The following is a 24587-nucleotide window of genomic DNA, read 5'->3' as shown; positions in this document are numbered from 1 at the left end:
CAGTCCCCATGATGAACAGGAAAAGGACATCTATAGCTTGCAAGCCCGAAAGTTTTAAAGTACCTGTCATTCCACAACTGCTGGCCTGTGCTCACACTCCCTCATCCTCACACACCCACTTCATCTTGGATTCCCTCACTTAACTCCAAATGTGTGGTTAAGGGATGTTCACTGGTCTAGCTTGAACTACGAATCTGTGGCCAGCACTTTAGATCACACAGCTGCTGAGAGTGATCCCAGTAGGTCTCCAGAGAAGAGGATGTGGCAAATGACCTATGAATTTCACTACACATATGCTACAGAGCAGAATGCCTTCATGCAAAATACTTATAGAATGCCTCCTCTGTGCCTGATGTTTTCTGAGGTTCTGGGGGCACAACAGTGAAAAAAAAAAAGATAAAGTTTCTCCTTCCAGGAAGCTTAGAGTCCACTGAGGAAGGAAACAATAAAGAAATACTCAGTAAAATACCTAAGATATCTGTTGGTTGTAAATACAGTGAACAGCAGTAACGGCGAGCTCAGACATAGTTAACAACCAGCTCTCTGGAAGGCATTTGATAATTTCTGTGGTATTTATCGGAGAAGGCAATGGCACCCCACTCCAGTACTCTTGCCTGGAAAATCCCATGGATGGAGGAGCCTGGTAGGCTGCGGTCCATGAGGTCTCTAAGAGTAGGACACGACTGAGTGACTTCACTTTCACTTTTCACTTTCATGCATTGGAGAAGGAAATGACAACCCACTCCATTGTTCTTGCCTGGAGAATCCCAGGGATGGGGGAGCCTGGTGGGCTGCTGTCTATGGGGTCGCACAGAGTCGGACACGACTGAAGCGACTTAGCAGCAGCAGCAGCAGCAACAGTGACAGTCCATGGGGTTACAAAGAGTCAGACATGACTGAAGTGACTTAGCCGACACACACGGTGACTTTGAAGCTCTCAGTGTGATATCCCTGACCATGGACTTGGGAGGAGATGAGCTGTAATGCACTATTGCAGAGTAGCCGCACCATAGACAGACACAAGGGATATAACCTCAAAGCACAGATGAGGGTAAAACATAGTAAAAGAACTAGGACGTTAAGAGTTTTTAGGATCTATTACTTTTGTTTTTAACATTATCAATTTCATTGTAATTTGAACTATTTAATTTTTAGTGATGGCTTTGTTTAATAACTAGCTCACAGAATTCCTGAAAATTTTATCCTCTGTTCTCACAGGCCAGTATGAGCCAGATCCAGGACACCACTGGAGGTAAGGAAAACAAAGCAGACGGAGGGGTGGTGTTCCAGATACTGGAACTGCTGTGTAACTAACCACCCAAGACTTAGTGGCTTGGAATAAGAACTGTTCTACTACATCTCATACTTCTGCGGACCAGACAGGGCCCAGATGGGGGAGTCCTTCTAGTCAGTGATGTCAACTGGCAGATGGACTAGTCTTGAAGGTCCAGAGTGTCTGCAGCCTCAGTGGAGGTGACCAGAAGCCTGGGCTAAGCTGGAATTCTTGAGTGGAGTGCCTCCACTTTACTTGAGCATGGCAGCTTCAGGTAATCAAATCCAGGACTCCCAGAAAAACTGTTCTAAGAGGCAGGAAGTGGAAACTGTCAGCCTCCTAAGGCCTGGGCCTGGAAACTCTCCCAGCCCCACATCTGCCATATTCTGTTGCTCAAAGAAACCACAGGACCTGCCTACATGTAAGTGACAGAGACGCTGTCTCTCCACAGGAAGGAGATCAAAGAACGTGCGGCCATCCCCAATCCACCACAGAGAGGGAACAGTAGTGGTCACGGAGCTCTGATATTTTAAAGATGGTGGTTGGGGAAGACTTTTCTACTGAGGTGATTTTTTTTTTCTCCCAAGAACCAAGCCATGTGAACAAATAAAATGTGCATATGAGTTATTGAGTCCAGGTTTTGGCAGTAATTCTAAGTCCTTAGACCCCGCTCTACCATAAGTGGGGAATATCTGACAGTGACCACTTAAGAGCCAAGTCTTACTACCCAGGTGAAAGACACCAAAGTTCAAAGAACCCAGGCACCTGTTCCCAGACACCAAGCAAGGCCTTGAATACTGGTCAGTAGCAGAATGTAACCTGAGCCCACTTCTTCTATCCAGATCTTCTATTTAAAAGCTCAGTGCTTCTTCTATGGGCTTCCACTATGGCTCAGATGGTAAAGAATCTGCCTACAATACAGGAGACCCAGGTTTGATCCCTGGGTCAGGAAGATCCCCTGGAGGAGGGAATGGCAATCCATTCCGGTATTCTTGCCTGGAGAATTCCATGGACAGAGGAGCCTGGTGGACTACAGTCCACAGGGCACAAAACTTTTTCTAATCAGTGTTAGCACATGATTCAGCATTTGACACTTTCCTTTTATAAAATACACATATTTCATATAGATAAGAATGTACATTCCTTAAGAGAGACTTACTTTTACACTTCTCCAGGGCTGCTGTGTACAGTACACTATGCAAGATATCACCAGGTACACTACGCAAGATATTACCAGGTTAAGAGTATGCACTTGGCCTGCCAGGCTTGTGATGTGGGGCAGGACCACGCTGTCTCAGAGGGATGGGTATCTTTTTCTGTTCCTATGAAAAAGCAGCAGGTAGTAGCCCTGTACTTCTCTTACAAAAGTGCACTTCGTGTAACATAGTGATGGGCATGCCTAGAAGGATCCTGGGGAGGTGGGTAGAGTGAACGGGTTGTACTGATTAATAGCATTCAGATTCCTCTGGAAGTTTGTCTTATGGACACGCTATGATTATCTATTGCTGTATAATGAACCACCCCAAACCTAGTAGACGATATAGATCTTCAACTGAAAACTTCCTTTGGTTCCGACTCTGTGTGACCCTATGGACTGCAGCCAGCCAGGCTCCTCTGTCCATGGGATTTTCCAGGCAAGAATACTCGAATGGGTTGCCATTTCCTCCTCCAGGGCATCTTCCTGACCCAGGGATCAAACCTGTCTCTTTTGTCTCCTGCATTGGCAGGTGGATCCTTTACCGTTAGTGCCACCTGGGAAGACCCTCATCAATTTAATAGCCACTTTATTGTGCTCACGGATGCTTGGGGTCAGGAATTCGGATAGGGCAGAGTAGGGGTATATTGTCTCTGTTTCATGATGTCTGGGGCCTCAGCTGCAAAACTCATTTGGGAGCTGGAATGATCTGCAGGCTTCCTTCCTTATATGTCTGGGATCAAGCTGAAAGGACTCAAAGGCCAGCCTCCACTGGGACTGTCAATAGGAGCATGGGCATGTGGCCTTCTCCTGTGACTGGGGTTTCCCACAGCGTGGCGGCTGGCTCTGACACAGAGCACCAAAGGAGGGATGTCCAAAAAGCAAGCCTTCTGAGAAAGCCTGGGGGTAGCTGCATGGCCTTCCAAGCCCAACCTCGGAAGTCACCATCTCCAAGACACATTACTGGCTGCAAGCATGTAACTATGGCCAGCTTACACTCGAGGGCAGGGAAGTGAGACTCTGCCTCTTGATGAGGACTAGCATGTGGGATGAGAGATGTCGTCGTGGCCATCTTTGGAAAATGCAGCCTGCCACAGGGCACATCTCTTCAACAACCCAGTACCACCTGGGTTGGGAAGATCCCTCGGAGGAGGGCATGCAACCCACTCCAGCATTCTTGCCTCGAAAATCCCATGGACAGAGGAGCCTGGCAGGCTACAGTCCATGAGGTCACAAAGAGTCAGACAGGACTGAGCGACCAAGCACACACATACCACCAAAGAAATGGAGCTGTGATTGGGGGATGCAGCCCCTTAACTGCGCCCCTCCCCCAAAAACAATGATGCTGGTGCCAAAGGGCCCTCTGGGGCCAGGTACAGAGTGACAGCATCCTGAGGCCAGCACCTGAGTCCCCAAAAGCCTCTCTCTTTCAAGTTTGCAGTCAGAATGTGAGCTGAGCATAGGCCATGATGGCAGCTTCAAATGCCCCAGCTTCTTTTCGCCCTTGGGCTTAGTGGTTATGCCATGAGCCTGACAGGTTGAGGGTTTGTCTCTTTTTCTAATCTGTGGGCCACCAGCTAACTGTCAGAGTTATCAGGGCTCAGGCCAAAGCCAGATGTTCTTAACAGATGTGCAAAGTAGGCAGTTCCCGTATTACATCTTTTTAAGTTGTCTGATGTTATATGATGGCTTTTTTAGTCTAATTTAGGGTTGAACACCCCTGGCAAGGCAATTGTAGCCATTTCCTCTATTTTAGTTCACACAAAGAAACCCAGCCCTGATTTCAAACCTTTTTTAACTAATTGGGTGGCCTTCTGCAGCTGGGCTGTGGAAACCAAGGGAAGTTTCAAATTGAAGATTATATATTATATATATAGAGAGAGAGAGAGAGAGAGAGACAGTTGTGAAATGCATTCTGTCCAACCCACCCCTTGCCACTATTTCTCTCCATTATTAATATAAGTAAGAATGTAAGAAACCACCAGACATAACTGCAAGCACATCATAGTGCTCTCTTTCGGCCTCTACCCTATCAATTCTACCTGGATTTCATATCTGGAGGCTTTGAGGAAAAGTGCAGTAAAGCTCCTGCTTAGTTACAGCGTATCACCAAATAGTAAATACCAAGTCCACCCTTCCCCCGCCCCTTTCCTCTGATCTGGCTTTGCTCCAGTTGTGATGTCTGCAAAACGAGCTGTCACCAGATCAGACTTCTTCAGGTCAGAAGTGGGAGGGAGCTGTACACCCGCAAATGAAATGCCCCTGTGAACACAGGATTTGTTTCCTCTATCAAGTGCTATTCATGTGCTTATAAACAAACTGCTTTTATTATTCAACTTATAAAACTCCGCTGTTTAAAGTCTGCATTTAACTACATTGCACACTAACATCTGTGACAATGAGAAATGCACTAACATGTCCCATTTCCCACCCTCCCATCACCACTACCCCCCCCCACCCCCCGCCAATATGACAATGTACATCCAAGATTATAAAGTGCTAAGATGGAAACCAGGTATGTATAGGAGAAGAAATACTTATGAGAGGATGTGAGAGTGACTATCAAATGTTTGTTAGGAATGAGAATGAACTCTGTGTGGAGTTGGGTGAGCCTTGGAAAGGTCTAGGTGAGCGAGCTGACAGAACCCATGCGTGACTCACAGCCGGCTCCGACTAGGCCTGTAGTGCCCTTGGACTCAGTAAGAAATAAAACATGGAAGTAAATATTTTGTGACTAACACAAAGGCTGCGTTCCATGGTAACAAGGTGACCCCAGAGCATCAGACATCCCTCCTGCCACCTGCACCTCCCCACCCCACCAGCCAGAGACGATGCAAAAGGCAAGCCAAGGCTCAGGGCTCTTGTGATCTGGGAAGTTCCTCCAGGGCTGGTAGATTCACTGAACTTCATGTCCACTTCAATCCATTAGAAACAGAGGCACAGAGCTGCCAAAGCTGTTTGTAACTTTAATGTATGTGTAATGGCTGATTTTGTGGATCAGTCTGGCTGGGTCACAGGACTCAGTCAAGCACCAGTCTAGAGACTTCTGTCAAGGCATTTTTTAGATGTGATTAACATTTAACTCAGTAGACTTTAAGTAAAGCAGAGTACTCTCTATCAGTGTGTGTGCTTGATTAATTTACTTAGCAGGGACTGCAAGCTGCCAATACCCATTTTTCTCTTCTTTCTTGGTGTCAGAATCCTAATTTTATTTAGGATGGTAACGTTCTAGCTAAAAGACTACGTTTCCCAGTTTGCCTTACAGCCAAGGATGGCCCCATGATTTACCTCTGTCGAATGACAGGTGAGCATTGTTGATTAGGATTTACAGGAAAGCTTCTTTAAAAAGAAGAAAGGCTATTGGCATGTACCCTGTCTCCCTTTTTGAGTTTTCTGTCTGGAACTCTGATGGTGTTTTGAACTCAGTGGCCTTCTTGAATCATGAAACCACCCACTAAAAATGGCAGAGCAGAAAAATACCAGCTCTGGACTGGCTACTCCCTTATACTTGAAGAAAAACTAAACCACTAACCTTTAAAAACCACTATAATTCCGGTTTGTGAACAACAGTGTACTGTAATTCCGAAATGATCAGATAATACACAGAAGCTACAGTAATTCAAAGCAAACCTCAACAGTCCTCAAACCCAGGCCATCATTTATGGTCTGGTCCAGCTTGTCTTATAAAATGGATAGTATTATTAGTCCCACTTTACAGAAGATGAAACTAAGTTACAAAGAAGCTAAGTAACTTGCCAAGATCACATAATCAGCAAGTGACTGAGCTTTGAACTTAGATCTAGTCAATTCTGAAATTTGCACTCTTTTTTTTTTCTTAATAAAATATGGAATGCTTCATGAATTTGCGTGTCATCCTTACACAGGGGCCATGCTAATCCTCTCTGTATCTTGGAATCTGCACTCTTAACCACAGTGCCTCCCAATGGTAAAGCTAAGAATAATGGGTGGAAGTCATGGGACACAGACTCCCGTTCAATATAAGGAAGACTCTTCTAAAAGGGGGCTGTTCAATAACAGCATAACTAGGAATATGTAAGTAAAGACTGAATAACCACTCTTAGGGCTTTCCAGGTGGCACTAGTGGTAAACAATCCACATCTCCTGATGCAAGGGACGCAGGTTCGATCCCTGAGTCAGGAAGATTCCCTGGAGTAGGAAGTGGCAACCTACTCCAATATTATCCAGTATTAGTCTATTTCAGTTCACCCAAGTCTACATATGTGTTTTGACAGAATTAAGCACTCCATACTAGGAATTTTAAAAAGAAAGGAAAGGGCAAATTTAATACTAATACTGGCTATTCTAGTTCTTGACTTCCTTGTAGTTTTAGTTCTAGTTCTTGACTTCCCTGTAGTTCAAATGGTAAAGAATCTGCCTGTGATGCAGGAGATCAGGGTTCGACCCCTGGGTCGGGAAGGGAATAGCAATTCACTCCAGTATTCTTGCCTGGAGAATTCCAAGGACAGAGAAACCTGGGGGGCCAAAGTCCATGGGGTTGCAAAGAGTCAGACATGACTGAGCAACTAACACACACATACACACACACATTCTAGTTCTTAATTTGGGTAGTGGGATGGAGGGTCTCCATTTTATTACTGTGTTTCATCACTTATGTATATGTTCCAATGTCTTTTAATATATATTAAACATGACAGGCTTGGTGGGCTATAGTCCATGGGGTTGCAATGATTTGGACACAACTTAGCAACTAAACCAAACACGACATTCTAAGTGGCTTAGTGGTAAAGAATCTGCCTGCCAATGCAAGAGATGCATGAGACCCAGATTCAAACCCTGGGTCAGGAAGATCCCCTGGAGGAGAAAATGGCAGCTGGTTCCAGTCCATGGGGTCGCAAAAGAGACACAACTGAGCATGCATGTGTGAAAACATGACATAATGGTCTTTATTAGTGAGAAGGTAAGTGGCCAACTTGGTTTGGGTGTTATATGCAAGGGGAGTGGTAGCCTGTGCCCATTCACTGCACCCTCACCTCTGGGCTGAGACTGGAGCCTCTGTGGCCTCAGTACTCCTTCTTCTTGGAGACAGCATCTCAGTGAGGGCTCTTGGACCATGACTGAGTTGACCACCTGCCTCTCACCTGTTCCTGGGCAGTTTGGAGCAGTAGAGCTGAGTCTCAGGGCACCATCTAAAGAGTATGAACACAATGGTAACAGAGGCATCCTGGGTCTGTGCTCAGAGTTCATGTCTTTTTAGTGTCTCCATCTTCTCTCCACTCCTGTTGTGGCCCTCTCTTCTGACTTCTTACTCCTTCCTCTCTCTGAGACTTCACCTTTAGAGCAGGAAGCTTTCCCTCATTGAAATTTTTTCTTCTTAAAATTCATTCAGAGTTGTAAGGGGCCTTGAACTGATGTTCGATTGCTGTCTCTTATTCTGGGAACATGGGAAAAATTAATAAAGCAAGACACTCTTCTGACAAGATGGATTTGACCAAAACAATGTACTTTTTTTTAAAACATTCTAAGACATAATATCAGAGAAGGCAATGGCAACCCACTCCAGGTCTCTTGCCTGGAAAATCCCATGGACAGAGGAGCCTGGTAGGCTGAAGTCCGTGGCGTCACTAGGAGTCGGACACGACTGAGTGACTTCACTTTCACTTTTCACTTTCATGCATTGGAGAAGGAAATGGCAACCCACTCCAGTGTTCTTGCCTGGAGAATCCCAGGGACGGGGGAGCCTGGTGGGCTGTAGTCTCTGGGGTCGCACAGAGTTGGACACAACTGAAGTGACTTAGCATCAGCAGCAGCAGCAAGACATAATATACTTTCTACTTGAATACCAAAAATGTTAGAATGACTTCTCTTTTAATTTTCCAAGGTGAGAAAAACTCAACAATACTAAATGGCAAACATCCCTATAGACAGGCTTATACTTACAGACACTTTTGGCTTCTAGTCCTTTGGTTAGATAACACGAAAAGAATGATAAACGTCCTATAAAAAAAACAGATTGCTGAGTTGGGAAGGAAGTTGCACACATGGCCTTCTCTCACTGATATCCCAAGAAGGTTTTTCTGTCAAATTAGTGAGAGCTCTTTGTTGGAAACCATAGCAACTGGGCTTAGAAAAAGGAACTTATTGGAAACATAGCAGGTGACTCACAGGACTAGAAGGCTGGAGAATCAGTCTGGGAAAATGGCCAGAACTCCAGCTGGCCAGCAGGACACAAAGTCAAAGCCACGTCATCAACGGGACAGATTCTGAGGACACCCTGCTGTCCCTGCAGCCTCTGTCACCAGCCGCTAGACTCAGTGCCACCGGCGTGACCTTAAATGGTTCTGTATGTTCACATCACCAGCTCAGGACCGAAGGACTTGAGAAGGTGCATCTGATTGCCAAGCGACAAAATGTCTGCACCCTAGTCTCAAGGGGGCTGGCAGAGAGAAATTTGGCCCTTTGTTTTATTACCACTGAGTTATAAGAATTCTTTGTATATATTGAGCATAAGTACTTTGTCTGTATATGTATTACAGTATCTAAGATGGCTCTTCACCACGTCATGTCTGCTAATGCTGGAATACCCAAGATGGCTCCTTCATTCATGAGTTTGGAACCCAAGCTGGGAAGAATTAGACATCTCCTCTCAATAGAAGATATCACACAGAATTTGTGGCCAATCTCTGAGACATGTTATAATTAGAGATCTCAACATTAGTGTCAACTATCAACTTACTCTCAATTGCTCAAACTCACTGAAATCATTAAATAACAAAATAGCCAAAAATGATAGTTTTCAAAGTGCTTGCGTATATTTTATGACACCCTCACAAGAACCTTATGAGTTAAGCAGGTAGACATTAATATCCTCACTTACTGACACTGCTGAGGCCCAGTGATATTGGTGCCTTGTTCAACACAAAAGAATCGCAACTAGAATCCAGATCTTCGGCCTCTAGTGCAATGTCTTCTCCTATATGCCTTGCCATTTCTGCTTAGGTATACAAATCCTCCTAATTCAATAAGCCTCTTCTTTCGTAGAAATATAAGTTTGTGGTCGTCCTCAGTTACTAATGAATTATTTATTCATGAATTATCAGACAGGAAGAGCTGTCTATTTAAATAATTAGGTACTATTCAGTGAAATCCTATTAGAACCAAAAGTTCTGTGGTTGTAAGGAATGAGAATGAATGAGTTGATTTGAAATTGCACCTCTGTTTAGTGACAGTATTATGCATATGATTAAAAATAAAGAAGCCAAAATTTTATTTACTGACACAGAAATTCTAAGAGTCCACTGTAATTGAGAAAAGCAAATTGCAGAGCCTTATGTGAATACACACACAAGAATGCATATAAACATATATATTTTTCAGACATGTGTTTGTTAGTACACATGCAAAAAATCCTCTAAAGGTGATGTTAATAGTGTTATATCTTATGGATTCTATACTGCTTGAATTTGAAAATATATCATTCTTTAATAATTTGTTCATAAAAGATTTTTAATCTCTTCAGTCCTTTCAGAAATACATAATTATCTGATTTAAGCATCTTCACAACTTTTGTAGTCCTAAGTAAGGTACAGGAATAAACAAATGAACAAACAAAACTACTGGAGTGGGTTGCCATTTCCTTCTCCAGGGGATCTTCCCAAGCCCGAGATCGAACCTGAGTCTCTTGTGTCTCCTGCACTGCAGGCGAATTTGTTACCACTGGGCCACCTGCGAACAAAACTACAGATGGTATCATATTAAGGAAAGGAATTCTATATTTGCTGATTCACCTCCCAACAGAAATTACTGAGATAGTATCTTTTTAGTACTCAGCATAGGGAAACGTGTTCTTAAACAAAACAATACAAAAGTATCCTCTGGGCTAAACATAATTGACTTCCAGAAACTCACTGGTTTGGAGCTCAAAAGAGATAGGCATTTCTTTGCAAACCAAGAAGTGACCATTGCTCACAGATCTCAAAAGACAATAAAAGAAATAGCAAACCAACTTAGACCTGCATGTATATTAAACTTTACCTAAAAAGCATTCCAGTTTACATTAAATTACTTAGAAATTCCAAACCAAACTGTGGCCCTACTAGGTCATAAATCAGGCAAAAGAGGACCTGGGAGATTGGCAAAGCTAGCTGGGCTAAAATAGAGTGAAACTCCTTTCCTATATGTCTTCAATTTGGGAATAAAGTAGAGTTCAAAGAGCCAAAGGTCAGGGTCTGGACAGGAATACCATCTGTGGACGGGTGCTCCAGATCAAGCCAGGAGCGGGGTTATCCAAATCGGTTAGGATTGAGAACTAGAGCCTGTGGGGAGCCATCAAACACAAACCTAGTTAGTGATAATGACCTGCCATTTGTTCAGTGACCGCCATGCTGTCACTTTTCATACTTTATCTCACAGCCCGCAGCCTCCTCACAAACAGGGTCTTAGCTTCTTCAGATGGCAACACAGACTTAGAAGGGTTACAGGGCGTGCCCAAAGCCATGATGCTAGTGAGTGACAGAACCCGAATTCAAGCCCAGACCTTCCTCAAAGCCTATATTCTTTCCAACAGACCAAACTCTGGTGATCTAAAGGGTCCAAGAGAATTTTGTGAGAATAGTGAAGTCAGGAACCATGAGACTTAGGCGGTGAGCTGACGTGCCACTTCCATCAGGTCTACTTGTTCTGGACTTCTCCTGGAAACACAGGCTAGTTTGATGTTTTCCTTTCATATAATATATGGGTACACCTGCCTAGTGGGTGTTGCATCTTCACAGAGTCATGGGGCAGATAAAGTGAAATGAATATGATGGTGTTCCAAAAGCAGCCAGGCTCCTCTGCCAAGTGTCAGGTTGGATGTAAAAGGTAGAGAGAAACAGAAGAGACAGGGTGCTGGAGTCAATGACTGAATAATGAAGCATGAACCCCAGGCTCTGTCTAGATACTCATGAGGCTCCCTTTTCTAAGAGGAAGACCATGCACAAAGACGTGATGAAAAATTGTGGAGCCTGACCGAGAAGGAAAACCAAATGAGAAATGCGTTTTGAGAAGGATATCATTAGCACATCAAGTGCCAAAGGAAGAATAAACCAGAGGAGGACTGATATAAAGCCCGAACTTGGACATGAGAAGGGCACAGATGACCTTTGAGAGGGGAGATCTGGGGTGTTTGGGAGGACACGTCAAAAAACAGTGACCTAACGTAGGGGTGGAAATGTTGGAATAAACCTGACTTTGTCAAGAAGCATGATCATCAGAAATAGATGGTGAACAAGTCAAAGGAAGGGAATCAGTCTTGGATTAGAGACATTGTGAATGGAGATACAGATGAGGGAGGAAGAGTCATGATTCAGAGATGTAAGACAGAGGAATTAACTGGTGGAGTGTGGTCCCAGATGAATGGGGAGGGTAAGGATTCTGCACACTGAGAGAATCTTTCCTTAAAGCAGATGGAGGAGAGAAATAAGATTGATTATCAAGTAGACATGTGAAGGGAATTTTTTTTAGGTATTTTTCATTGGTGGCAAATATATTCAGGATTTTTTTTTTACTATTACTATACCAGAAGGATGGACTTGATTCAAGAAAAGGGCACAGAACAGCAGAAATGAGTTCAAGTTCCTAGCTTTGTTCCTTATTATCTCTGTGACTTGGACAGATTTTCTGAGCTTTGCTTTGCTCACCTTTAAATTAAGATGATTATCTATGTCCTGACTCCCAAAGTGACTCCCAAGTTAAATATCTAGAAATTCAGATTGTTAAGTCATTGGTAGTTTGGAACTGGCCATGGTGTGAGCATTTACACCACGGTGACAAGCAAATGTTACAAAGCAAGCCTTCCCAAGGGCTTGCATTGCCTGCTTCCCTTATATTAATAATATTGTCAGGCTGAAACGAGAGACTGTTTGTGAAAACACTTTGCAAAGAACCAAGCTCTATATAATGTGAAGAGCTTTTATTATTAATATTGACAAGTGTGGCGGCATGAATTTTTCACCTATTGATTAGAATTTTCTTTTCTGTCCCCTGCCCACCATTCTTAACATATAGCCTTTCGTATTTCCTTGCCTTAGCAATTTTTGCAGGGCCGAAGGCAAAGATGCTTGAAGGCAATGGCTCTTCCAATCTTATTAAAGGACTATACGTACCAAAGAGACAGTACTGAGAACAGGAAGAAAAATGGGAATATCGAAAAGGCTTCAAGGAGAGATTCCCAGTGGCCTGAGAAGGGCAGAGGTTTTATAGGAAGCAGAAGGGAACCAAGTCTGGATGCCTAACAACTCCCTGAGAGGCACAAGACCTCAGGAAATGGCTACAGAGTGGATCTGTAAAACCTTCCTGGGTAGGCAGCTTCTCAGACTCAACTCAGTATCCAGATGCACAAGACCACAGTCAAGCATATTTAGATTCAGAATCTAGGATAGGAAATCCTGTCAGCAGGGCAGCAACAGTGTTCCCTTTCCCCTGGGAAGTGGTCCATGCAGCAATCCATATGGCACCGTGGGTTCTTCTGTTGGTTTTCCAGGCTTCCAGTGCAACAATATGAGACCACATGAGGTCCGTGTGGGATCCCTGCCCCGGTCTAGACCCTCATGCCCCACAGGAGGTAGCATTTCCTGTAACAACTCCACAGGAATAGCTGCTGTGCCTGGCGCCCTCAAAGAACTTGCACAGTTTTGAGTCACAGCTCTCAGGAAGCCCAGAGCTATGGCTTCCCTCAGGTTCTAGGTTTTCCCTGTGTAGATACAGTTCACCATGAAGGCTAATTTTTGCCATAAGTCACTGTGCCTAGTAATAACACATCTGACACAGTAATTTTCTTAGGTCTTCAGAGGAAACAGAGAAAGTTAACAGAAAGTAAAATCTCAAGTTGAAAGGGAGAGGGTCTTTTGAAACACTTTATTCATGGTCGGCCCAAGCAGGCAGGCACAGGGACTCCCAGCCTCACCAGAGACACCCTTGTCGCAAGTGTGGCCCAGAGGCAGCGACACTGGGCATAAAACATAAAGGTCATCCTGCTGGTGGTTGAACAGAAGTCTTGGACTTCCCTGATGGTCCAGTGGTCGAGAATCCTCCTGCCAATGCAGGGACATGGTTTAGATCCTTGGTCTGGGAAGATCCCACATGCCGCAGGTCAACTAAGCCCATGCACCACAACTGCTGAGCCTGCTCGCTAGAGCATGGGAGCCAAAACTACAGAAGTCCGAGAGCCTGTGCTCTGCAACAAGAGAATCCACCATGATGAGAAGCCCAAACACAACTACAGAGGAGCCCCTGCTCGCCGCAACTAGAGAAAGCCCACACACAGCAATGAGGACCCAGTACAGCTAGAAAGGAATAAATTAAAAAAAAAACAGCAGTCTTCTCTCCCAGACCCTTCTATTCTATTGACTGTTAAATCAGCTCCCACAAAAATTACAGTGAAAAAATCCCCTTGACCTGTCCCTATATACCTCAGGTTCCAACTGCAGTAAGAATTTATCATATCATTCTTGAGAGTGAACCAGTTAACATTTGCAGAGCAGGCAAAAGATGAAAGATACATTAATAACAGCACCAGGCATGCACTGGGGGCTGCTCATCCTCTGGGCACTTAGCAATCACAAATCATTCAACGGCTGTTTGCAAAGTATTATCGGTCCATTCCCAGTGCAAACAACCTCCACTTTATAAGAGAATTCTAATCCCAAACTATCTTGTCATTTTAAAAACATTACTTTTCAAGACCTGGCATTATGCTGAGTTGTTATTTTAAAAGATTGATGAGAATCCTCGTAGTTTAAAATAACTAAAGGCAAGAGCCACTTTTAATATGTACTGTGTAAGAATTTTTTTTTAGAAAAAATTTTTAATTATAGAAGTAATACATTAGTACAGACTCATTATAAGAAAAATCCAAACAACACATTTAAAGTAAAAGTCTTCCTGGCCCTCTTCCCACTGAACTTCCCTCCTTGGAGGTGACCAGGATATTAATTTGGTATATCCTTCCTTCCCTTTTACTCTTCATTTATAATTAATGTTTTGAACTATAAATGATTCTCAGTACAACTATTAGAGTGTATGGTTTAGTCAGAGATTCCTTGTCTCCTCCTCTTTCTATAAAGGCTCTAGGAGGACTTTCCTGGTGGTCCAGTGGTTAAGAATTCGCCTGCCAATGCAGGGGACAAGGGTTCAAACCTTGGTCTGGGAAGATTCCACGTGCCACAGGGCAACTAAGCCAGCGTACCACAACTACTGAGCCCGCACCCTAGAGCTCAGGCTCTGCAACAAGAGAAGCCAGTACTGTGTGTGTGAAAAGCCCACACATCGCAACTAAAGAAAAACCCGAGCAACAGTGACGATCTAGTCCCATCACCAGGGCCCCACTCGCATGACCTAATCTAACCTTAATCACCTCCCCCAAACCTGACAGTTTCCTAATATATCCCCATGGGGATAGGGTTCAGTGTAGGAATTTTTGGAGGGTCCGTATTTCCCCAGAGGACATGAGATATACAGAGAACCCTTCAGAAAGTTTATCGTCCTCTTTCCACCATGTGAGGATACGAGAATTCTGCAACTAGGAGAGTGCCCTCACCCGACAATTTGGCACCCTGATCTTGGAACTAGAAGAACTAGAAGAACCAGACCTAGAAGAAATAAATTCCTGCTGTTTATTAATGGAAAAAAAAAAAGTTTATCATCACGAAATGTTAACAATTTCAAAATTAGCTACACACATGTTAGGGGAACCAAGAACTTGTTACTTTTCCCTTAAGAAACAAGAGATGTCTACAGAATGGGAGACGAACGTGGCCCAGCAGCTTCCCTCTATAAACATGCTTAGCATCCAGCGTCCCTGAGCTGTTCCAGCGCCCCAGAACCCTCTTGTGACAAGCCTGAAGAGAGCTGGCATTTCCAAACCGTGCAGCTCAAGCTCCAGAGCGTACAGAATGATGCATTCAGCTAAGTAGACGCTGTCGGCGCTGCTCCCCGCCCGCCCTCTCCCCCTCTGAAGTTTCCATTACCCAAGGGCTTTGATCTGGTAAACAAATCTGAGTCCAATCACATGGCAAAGGTTCCCTTTCTCTCTCCTCTCTGTGCTTGGGAGAACTGAACAATTAACAAATAGAGTGTGTTCTGGGACAGTTCATGATTTTGTACCTGATTTGGGGAGACTGAAAAGCAGCCCTTGCAAACAGTCTCTTTTGCCAGCTTCCTCCCTCCCCTTCCCCCTTCCTAAGCCCTGGGATTCCCCCTAGGGATTTTACAGAAACCAGCCCATCTGGAATATTCTGCTGACAGAAAGTCAGTAATTGATGCCAGCCGGAGAAAGCACAACTTCTGCAACTGCTTTAATTCCAGAAAAAGTCTTGCCTGCCTTGCAGCATTCGCTTGAGCCAGGCCTTGCTTCATCCGGCCGGGTAGCCTCAAGCACCTGAGAAAGTTTCCAGAATGCAGTGCTCCGTGGATATTTGTCAGGCTGAATTAATTGCATTGAAGGCATTTGATCTCTCTGAATCTCATTTGAAGATGGGAATAACCATACATACTTCACAGTGTAAGGATTTCTTTAACCATATTGTTTGGCATCTCAAAAAAATCTATTCGGTCCCTATGTCCCTAAAGGATAAATGGGATGCAGTTTCTTGCAGCTGAGTGTCCAAGAGGCATGGAGCTTACTGGATGAGTGCTATTGAGTGGGATACTTCATCTCTCTGAGTTTCTTCATTTGTAAATACAGAAAAATAATACCTACTTTAGGGTTATTGTGGAGCACTAAATGAGAAGACATGTAAAGGTCATGATACAAGTATTGCCCGCAGTAACTGTTCTAGAAATGTTAACTATTAGCCTTATGTGCATAATCTGTACACTGTGGGCACATGACCGGAAATCAGCAAATGGTAAGTGGATAAGTCTATGAGAGAACACAGCTGTATCAGCTGGGAATGTGTTTGGCTGCATGTGATAGAAACCCTGCTAGAGTGACTAAACCAAGTAGCTGGTTATTTCTCTCATGTAATACAAAACCAGATGTAGGCAACCCAGAGCTGAGAGAACCGCTCAAGGAAGTCATCAGGGACCCAGGCCCTTTCTGAGCACATGGCCCTCATTCTCAGATTTGCTGTTTCTTCCAGGAAGAAGTGGGGAAGGGCTTCAGTTGCCTCATCTATAAAATGAGAACAAGCTCACTGTCTTTCTACTGAATAAAAAAAAAAAAAGGAAATCACAGACAACACAAGCAGATGATGACATTTTTGAAAAAAAACATAATGAAACAAAAACTGGTTGGAGTGAGGTAATAGACTTTCACTGTTAGCTCTATGGAAGTCTATACTTTTAATTTGTACATATTTGTACATGTGTATATTCATGTATTACTTATCTAATAAAATTAATGATTGTAACTATGCAATAGTGGAAACATAAAATTGTGTATGCATAGGGTAAAGTTTGGAGAGGATTCTAGAAATATGAAAACGGTAGCTGAGTCAGACTGGTGAAATTAGAGAAAACTTCCTTATTTGTACTATTATTGCTATTTTACAAATGCAGTTAGTATGATTTATACCCACAAGTTGTACACACAAGGCATAGGTGGATTTCTGTAACAACCCAAGTTGGGCATTTTTAAAAGGTAACTGTGATTTTGCTGACTGTGAGATCAGACCAGTACAGCCTCAGCTGGGACTGAAGTTTAACAGAGATTATCTGGGATGCTTGAAACCAAATCATTTCACTTGAACTTGGTGAAAAAAGCTGTCTCTCCAGTTTCATTTTTCTCTTTAATCTCCAGCATCAACAGCCAAAACTCAGGACAAGAATTAGAATGGCCACTACTTTCTCCCTCACTGAGATCCTGTCCACACTGTGGCACAGGATGTTCTGTGCTTAGACCACAGAGCCATGCTGCCCATTACTGCCCAGCAAGGAAGGTGGCCTAGGGAGAATGGAGTCTGCCAGACGAGGTACTTAGCACCACCCTGCAACTCTGCCATACCATTTCCAAATGGAAGGCCATTACCTGGATCATTAACCTTGACTCCTATATAAACCTAGTCACCCAAAGCAGCTCAAAATAAAGCAGTTGTTACGGAAGACTCCAAGTAGAGTACAAAAATGCTGGTTAGGAGGTCCCTGCTAGAACATTCAAAAGGAGCCCTCACTCACTGACTTGGTGCCAAGAACTGGGCTATCCACTTACATTTAGGATTTCAGCTCATCCTCTTTGTGACACTGCGAGATAGACACACACACACCCCATTGTACCGAAAGTCTAAATGACTTACTTACTCAAGACCACATAGCCCATCAAATGAAAGAGCTAGAACTCTAACCCAACAATTTTGAGGACTACGAAGCCCATACTTTTAACTTACTCAACGTTTTTCACATGTACTTGTATTTGAACAGAGTTCTTTGAAACAAAGTACCCATGCAAATTTGAGGACCATGTCTTTAATGTTGGCGGTGGTGTGGGTAGGGGGTGGGCAGGTACTCAAAAAGTTCTCTGAATATACTCAATGAAATACTCATGAAAAAGGAGCTAGGCTTAAGTCAACCCAAGTGTGTACAACACGGCCTTTAGGCAGTTGGGTGTGTTTTCCCCCCCAGCAATATATCACCCAAACCACAGTAGCCTTAATGTATGACTTTAATATATTACCAGGGAAAAATGTTCCAGTGATTTACTGGGGTACACATCATTGGTATTATGAGGCAGCATTAATCAAAGCTATGGAGTTGGCTTCTGAAAACCATTAGGTAAATCCCAAGCTCTACACTTAATGTATTCACCTTGGGCCACATTCTAGAAGGAATGAAAAGATTTCACTGCTTTTGCTTTAAATCTGCCTTCCCATTAGTAAAATTAATGTGTTTCTTGAAATTTTTAAGGTGCATTTTAAGATGAACAATTGTTAAAAGTTCTCTTCACCAAGAGACTCTCTAAAGGAAGAAAGGCCAATCCCCTAGTCATGTGTTCTAAGGAGGGAGACCTGCCCTGGATTTCTAGTTTAGTTGCCAACCACAACAACCAAAATATAAAACCCAGAGTCATTCACTTTTTTAAAAACAGTTTAACACTACTTGTTGGAGGGATAGTTTATAAATACAAAGATCCTAAAAAGCAAAGTCTGATGAAGGAAGATGTGGAATGGGGACCTATGGACACTAGATGAACAGCAGGGTCAAGAGTACAAGCTCTGTTTCTTCTCTGTGAACACTTTCTCCTCATGGACTAAACCCTGCTGAAAACATGCACATGTGCGCGTGCGCGCGCGCGCGCACACACACACACACACACACACACACACACACACACCACAGTCCATTTACTCTTCTTGAAATGGAGAGTAGCCTGGCAGGGCTGTCAGTGCTGACAAGAAGAAGAAGGGGTTCCCAGGATAAAGAGTAAACCCTGGTGCTTTTCTACATTTTATTTTCTCACTGTACCAAGCAGCCCTGATACAGTGTAAGGCGGCTTACATTTCTCTGTAATTTGAAGTATGTTCTTGAAAAACCGACCAACCAAAATAAAAGGGATATTCATCAGAGTTCCGTTACTGCTTCTGGATTTGCTCCAAAGGGCCAGTGTCTCCAGAGTCTGTCCAAGCTGCCACAGGCCTGTGTGTGCAGGAGCCACTCACCTGCACCCCGGCCCCCGCAACTTCGGGTCACCCTCACACCCTGAAAGAGACATCCCAAGGTAGGGAGTGAGTGTGGCTTAGCAGAGGGAATTGTTGATGAGAGAGACAGTAGACAAGGTCCTTTCCAGGGAAATCTCTCTGATGGTGAAAGAAAAAGAAAAGAGGCCAAATGATTGTAGGGCTGGGCGGCATTTTAAATTTGAGAGACAAGGAGTTCTTGCTCTCATGAAGCTAAGGGGATGACATGAATCAAATAAAAACACAAATAAAACGGTAATTATCAGACACTCTGCAGCCTTTGTACTAATCACTGTTTCCTTCAAAAGACTCCCTAGACAGCATTGGGAAATGACACTTTTCAAGAGTTTAGCAGTTTTCTTAGTCTCCTTCTTCCTCCTGCAGGAACAACCTTATCTTTATTTAGAATTTATTTCACCAGTTTACATTCTTTAAGAGCAGATGTTCCACCTGACCCCAGAGAGCGGCACTCGCCAGCCGAGTGTCACTATTCTGAACCGATTACCTTGTCGTGTTCTAAAGAGCCCTACTTCAAAAACAGGTTACTAACTAGATATTTTAGAACTTAACACATCATTAAAAAAGAAAAACTACAAGTGAGCTCATCAAGCGTTGGTGGATGTTTGAAGTGAGACTTCATTAAAAGTGGCTGTGTGCCTGCTATCGATAGCTCTACACATAATGTCTCTTCTATAACATAAAAATTGTCCTATTAATTTTTATTTCCAGATTCTTACTCAATGGGAGGATGATCACTATGAAACATGCCTGCGTCCTAGACAAAGTAACATTTAACATATAGTCTGTGAACCTTGAAGAAGTGGCTATGTATTCCCCTTCATTTTCATGGACACTAAATTCTTTTTTTATTTATTTTTTATTTTTTTTATTTTATTTTTAAACTTTACATAATTGTATTAGTTTTGCCAAATATCAAAATGAATCCGCCACAGGTATACATGTGTTCCCCATCCTGAACCCTCCTCCCTCCTCCCTCCCCATACCATCCCTCTGGGTCGTCCCAGTGCACTAGCCCCAAGCATCCAGTATCGTGCGTCGAACCTGGACTGGCATCTCGTTTCATACATGATATTTTACATGTTTCAATGCCATTCTCCCAAATCTTCCCACCCTCTCCCTCTCCCACAGAGTCCATAAGACTGTTCTATACATCAGTGTCTCTTTTGCTGTCTCGTACACAGGGTTATTGTTACCATCTTTCTAAATTCCATATATATGCGTTAGTATACTGTATTGGTGTTTTTCCTTCTGGCTTACTTCACTCTGTATAATAGGCTCCAGTTTCATCCACCTCATTAGAACTGATTCAAATGTATTCTTTTTAATGGCTGAGTAATACTCCATTGTGTATATGTACCATAGCTTTCTTATCCATTCATCTGCTGATGGACTTCATGGACACTAAATTCTTTAATGACCTTTTCACCTGCTCAAGAAATCATTTATTTGATTCTTTATTTGCCCAAATGCACTTCAGGAGCAGAAAATATCTATGTCAGGGTGAGGCAGAGGGATGTGAAACATCTTCTTTTATAAAGTAATTTCCTAATTCTGCCTGGCATGTTGATTGAGCAGAACTGATTCATGAGCTGGTCTACAGAACAGAACTCTACTTCAAGTCCACTGTCTGAGGTTCATTGTTCCTTGATCCCCAGATGACAAATCAAGTGAACGCACAGCTTATCCATTCACTCTTAGATGATAAGCAGTAGTATGATAACATGCTGCTGCTGCTAAGTCACTTCAGTCGTGTCCGACTCTGTGCGACCCCATAGACGGCAGCCCACCAGGGTCCCCATCCCTGGGATTCTCCAGGCAAGAACACTGGAGTGGGTTGCTATTTCCTTCTTCAATATGATAACATGATTGATTATTATATTACTAATTCTTAGATTATAAGTAAAATCACAATAAAAGCAGGAGCTATCCATTCATCCCTATTAACAAAAAATTCCCTGATCACTGAGGAAGAAAAAAAAAAATCACAAAAATCCCAGATGAATATTTTTTAAAGAATGGGGCTTCCCTGGAGGTCAAGTGGGTAAGACTCTGCACTTCCAATGGACTGGGCCTGGGTTTGATCCCTGGTTGGGAAGCTAGATCCCATGCGCCACGACTAAGAGTTTACATGCTGTAACTAAAAGTCCTGCGTGTTGCAACTAACACCCAGGGCAGCCAAATAAACAAATAAATATTTTAAAATTCACAAAAATCAAAATCCCCAGTGTTATTGTGAGAATTCTGAATCACATCTAACGTCAAACCTCCCCCCCTCCCACAGACCAGGGCCCTGCAGCAGGAAGACTTGCAGTGGGGAAGATTCCTTTTCCAAAGACAGATTTCTCTGTCTGTCTTTCCCAATTTTGCTCTCCCCAACTCAGTAGGCTGAAAGGCTCTAGAATGAGGGAGGGTGAGTGGACATCGGCACAAAAGATCTTACTTGACTGACACCAGTATCAGTTGGGGGTGGATCTCCTCTGGCTGTAGAGTTATTTTAAGCTGATGCTTCCTAAACTGGGTGGATAGTTCAGGTTGACCACCTTTCTTGTGCATTTCTGAATTCCTCAGTGATCCCAGTGGGAACATTAGACTATAATGCTCTTCACGTGTACATTGCATTTCCCGATGGCTGACTCTTTTTACTTTTCCCCTTAGCCCCAGGGAATTTCATGATTCAACCCTGGTTGGGGTTACATCACCCCTCTAGGTAATCCTTCTAGGAAGATATAAAATGTCTCCAGCAGGGCTCTCTCCCACATTGTCCACTTCTGGTCCAAGAAAAAAACCACTCACACATCCCTGCACTTTCCCATCCCCTTTAGTGATAAGTGCGGCTAGTTCTAATACATCACAGTTGCTCTCTTTCTCTATCCCCTGCTGTATCAGGGTAATAGCCACAGAGTCTCACCATTATGTTCCTGAGACAGTAGTCCAGGGAGTTGCTAAAAACAAGGTCTTTAAGTGGCCTGCTTGAAGCTTCTTGAACTGGGTGCCATCAAACTCAGCATCACTCCCAAACCAAACTTCTCTACCAAGAAGTTCTCTCTAACATCAAGCATCAGCCTGTTTCTTATCTTTGAAGTGGGTATTAGGGTCAAGTTATCACCACTCCCTTTGCAATTCCTCCATAAGGGTCTAGTGCATCACAACAATTGGGGCTTCCCGAGTGGTGCTAGTGGTAAAGAATCCATCTGCCAATACAGGGGAAGCAAGAGATGTGTGTTTAATCCCTGGGTGGGAGGATTCTCTGGAGTAGGAAATGGCAGCCCACTCCAGTATTCTTGCCTGGAAAATTCCAAGGACAGAGGAGCCTGGCAGGTTATAGTCCATGGGGTCACAAAGACTTGGACATGACTGAGCATACACACGCACAGACCTCACAACAGTAAAGGCATACTTACTGCTCATTATCTAGCCTTGGATTGGGAAAAAGAGTTCACTTCATCCGCTTGTTACAGAGGATTCGTTTATTCTACACAGGAAGCAACTTGGCTCTCCTAGATGCTATCAGTGCAGCTACCAAACCAAACCTGAGTCAGAATGCCTGCTCCACTGCCTGCTCTCTGTTGGTTGAAGACTGGGAATCATTTAGACCAAAGCATACCAGATAAAATGCATAATAACCCTCTCAGACTTCAGATAATACTACAAAGTTACAGTAATCAAAACAGCATGGTACTGGTACAAAAACAGACATGGAACAGAATACAGAGCCTATCAAAACCCCCACACATCTAAGGTCAATTAATATTTGACAAAGGCAGCATAAATATACAATGGAGAAAGACAATCTCTTCAGCAGGTGATATTGGGAAAGCTGAACGGCTGCCTACAACAGAAGTCAGAATATAGCTTTCACCATACACAAAAATAAACTCAAAATGGATTAAAGACTTAAATGTAAGACATGACACTATAAAACTCCGAGAAGAGAAAAGGTGAAATATTCTCTGATGTAAATCATACCTATTGACCTTAGGTCAATCTACCAAGGCAATAGAAATGAAAGGAAAAATACACAAATGGGGTCTAATCAAACTTAAAAGCTTTTGCACAGCAAAAGAAACCATAAACAAAATGAGTAGACAACCCACAGAATGGGAGAAAATATTTACAAATGATGTGACTGACAAGGGCTTCATTTCCAAAATACACAAACAGATCATACAACTTAACAACAAGAACAACAACAAAAAACCCAATCAAAAAATGGGCAGAAGGCCTAAACAGACATTTCTCCAAAGAAGACATACACATGGCCAATAGGCACATGAAAAGATGCTCAACATCACTAATTATTAGAGAAATGCAAATCAAAACTACAATGAGGTACCACTTCATACCAGTCAGAATGGTTATCATTAAAAGTCTACAAACAATAAATGCTGGAGAGAGTGTGGAGAAAAGGGAAGCTTCTGCACTGTTAGTGGGAATGCAAAGTGATGCAGTCACTAAGGAAAACAGTATGAGAGTTCCTCAAAAAACTACAAAAAGCATTACCATATGATCCAGCAATCTTATTCCTGGGCATATATCCAGACAAAACTACAATTCCAAAAGATACATGCACCACTATGCTCATAGCAGCACCATTTACTATAGCCAAGACATGGGGACGACCTAAATGTTCCATCGACAGATGACTGGATAAAGAGGATGTGACATATATATATGTATATATATGCATACAACTCAACCAGAAAAATAATGCCATTTGCAGCAACATGGATAGACCAAGAGAGTATCACACTGCAGTCAGAAAGAGGAAGACAAATACCATATGATTTCATATATATGTGGAATCGAAAATAGGACACAAGCGAACTTATCTATGAAGAAGAAACAGACTCACAGACAGAGAGGACAGACTTGCAGTTGCCAGAGGGGAGGGGGCAGGAGAGGGACAGGTTGGGAGTTTGGGATTAGCAGATGCACAGTATTAGATACAGAATGGATAAGCAACAGGTGCTGCCGTATAACAGAGAACTATGGTCAGCATCCCGCAATAAACCAAAATGGAAAGCAACACGAACAAGAATACATATGTATGATTGAATCATTTTGCTGTATACCAGAAACTAACACATTATAAATCAAATATACTTCAATAAAATCATAGCACAACCCATATTCTTTGGGAACAAGATTCATGTTGTTGGCCTTTCTGAAGCATACTCTTAAAGATACCCCTGGATTGCCTTGAGAGGCTTACAAACCAAACATTCACACCAGCAGACCCCTATCCACAGTGCTTTCCCCTGAAGAAAAACACGTAAAAAGGATCCCCTTGCTGCTCCTCTCTTAGACTTTCTCCAGTCAGTTTAATGACTTTTATTTTGGTAGAACTGCTCTGTATCAATTAAATATGCCGCCAATATTCTGAGCCAATCTTGGCTACTGAGTACCAATCATTAGAATTTAACTTTTATGTAAAGAAGACCTCTGTGGCCAGGTGAGCTTTAATTGCACCTCT

At 43.1% G+C, this 24587-nt stretch overlaps 1 protein-coding gene and 1 pseudogene across 3 annotated transcripts in view; both read right to left on the bottom strand.

Moving 5' to 3' along the window:
* Nucleotides 1-6307: 6307 nt before the first annotated feature.
* LOC139185476 (U6 spliceosomal RNA) lies at nt 6308-6405 on the bottom strand (annotated as a pseudogene).
* Nucleotides 6406-7384: 979 nt separating this feature from the next.
* KIAA0586 (KIAA0586 ortholog) overlaps nt 7385-24587 on the bottom strand; it is a 166106-nt gene continuing 148903 nt past the window's right edge. The window contains exons 31-32 of one of the 3 annotated variants that reach the window (XM_070797665.1): nt 8388-8444; nt 7385-7881 (exon numbers count right to left, since the gene is read on the bottom strand). In XM_070797665.1, the coding sequence (XP_070653766.1) occupies nt 7880-7881; nt 8388-8444 (59 nt within the window). In that variant the 3' untranslated portion in view covers nt 7385-7879. Of the gene's footprint in view, nt 7882-8283; nt 8445-24587 lie in introns of those variants that run through there. The other 2 variants (XM_070797662.1, XR_011568932.1) reach the window with 2 other exon arrangements.

The sequence above is a fragment of the Bos indicus genome, chromosome 10 (genome assembly GCF_029378745.1).
Source record: "Bos indicus isolate NIAB-ARS_2022 breed Sahiwal x Tharparkar chromosome 10, NIAB-ARS_B.indTharparkar_mat_pri_1.0, whole genome shotgun sequence".
In the NCBI taxonomy this organism is placed as follows: domain Eukaryota; kingdom Metazoa; phylum Chordata; class Mammalia; order Artiodactyla; family Bovidae; genus Bos; species Bos indicus.
This window is presented reverse-complemented; position numbering and strand designations above follow the sequence as displayed.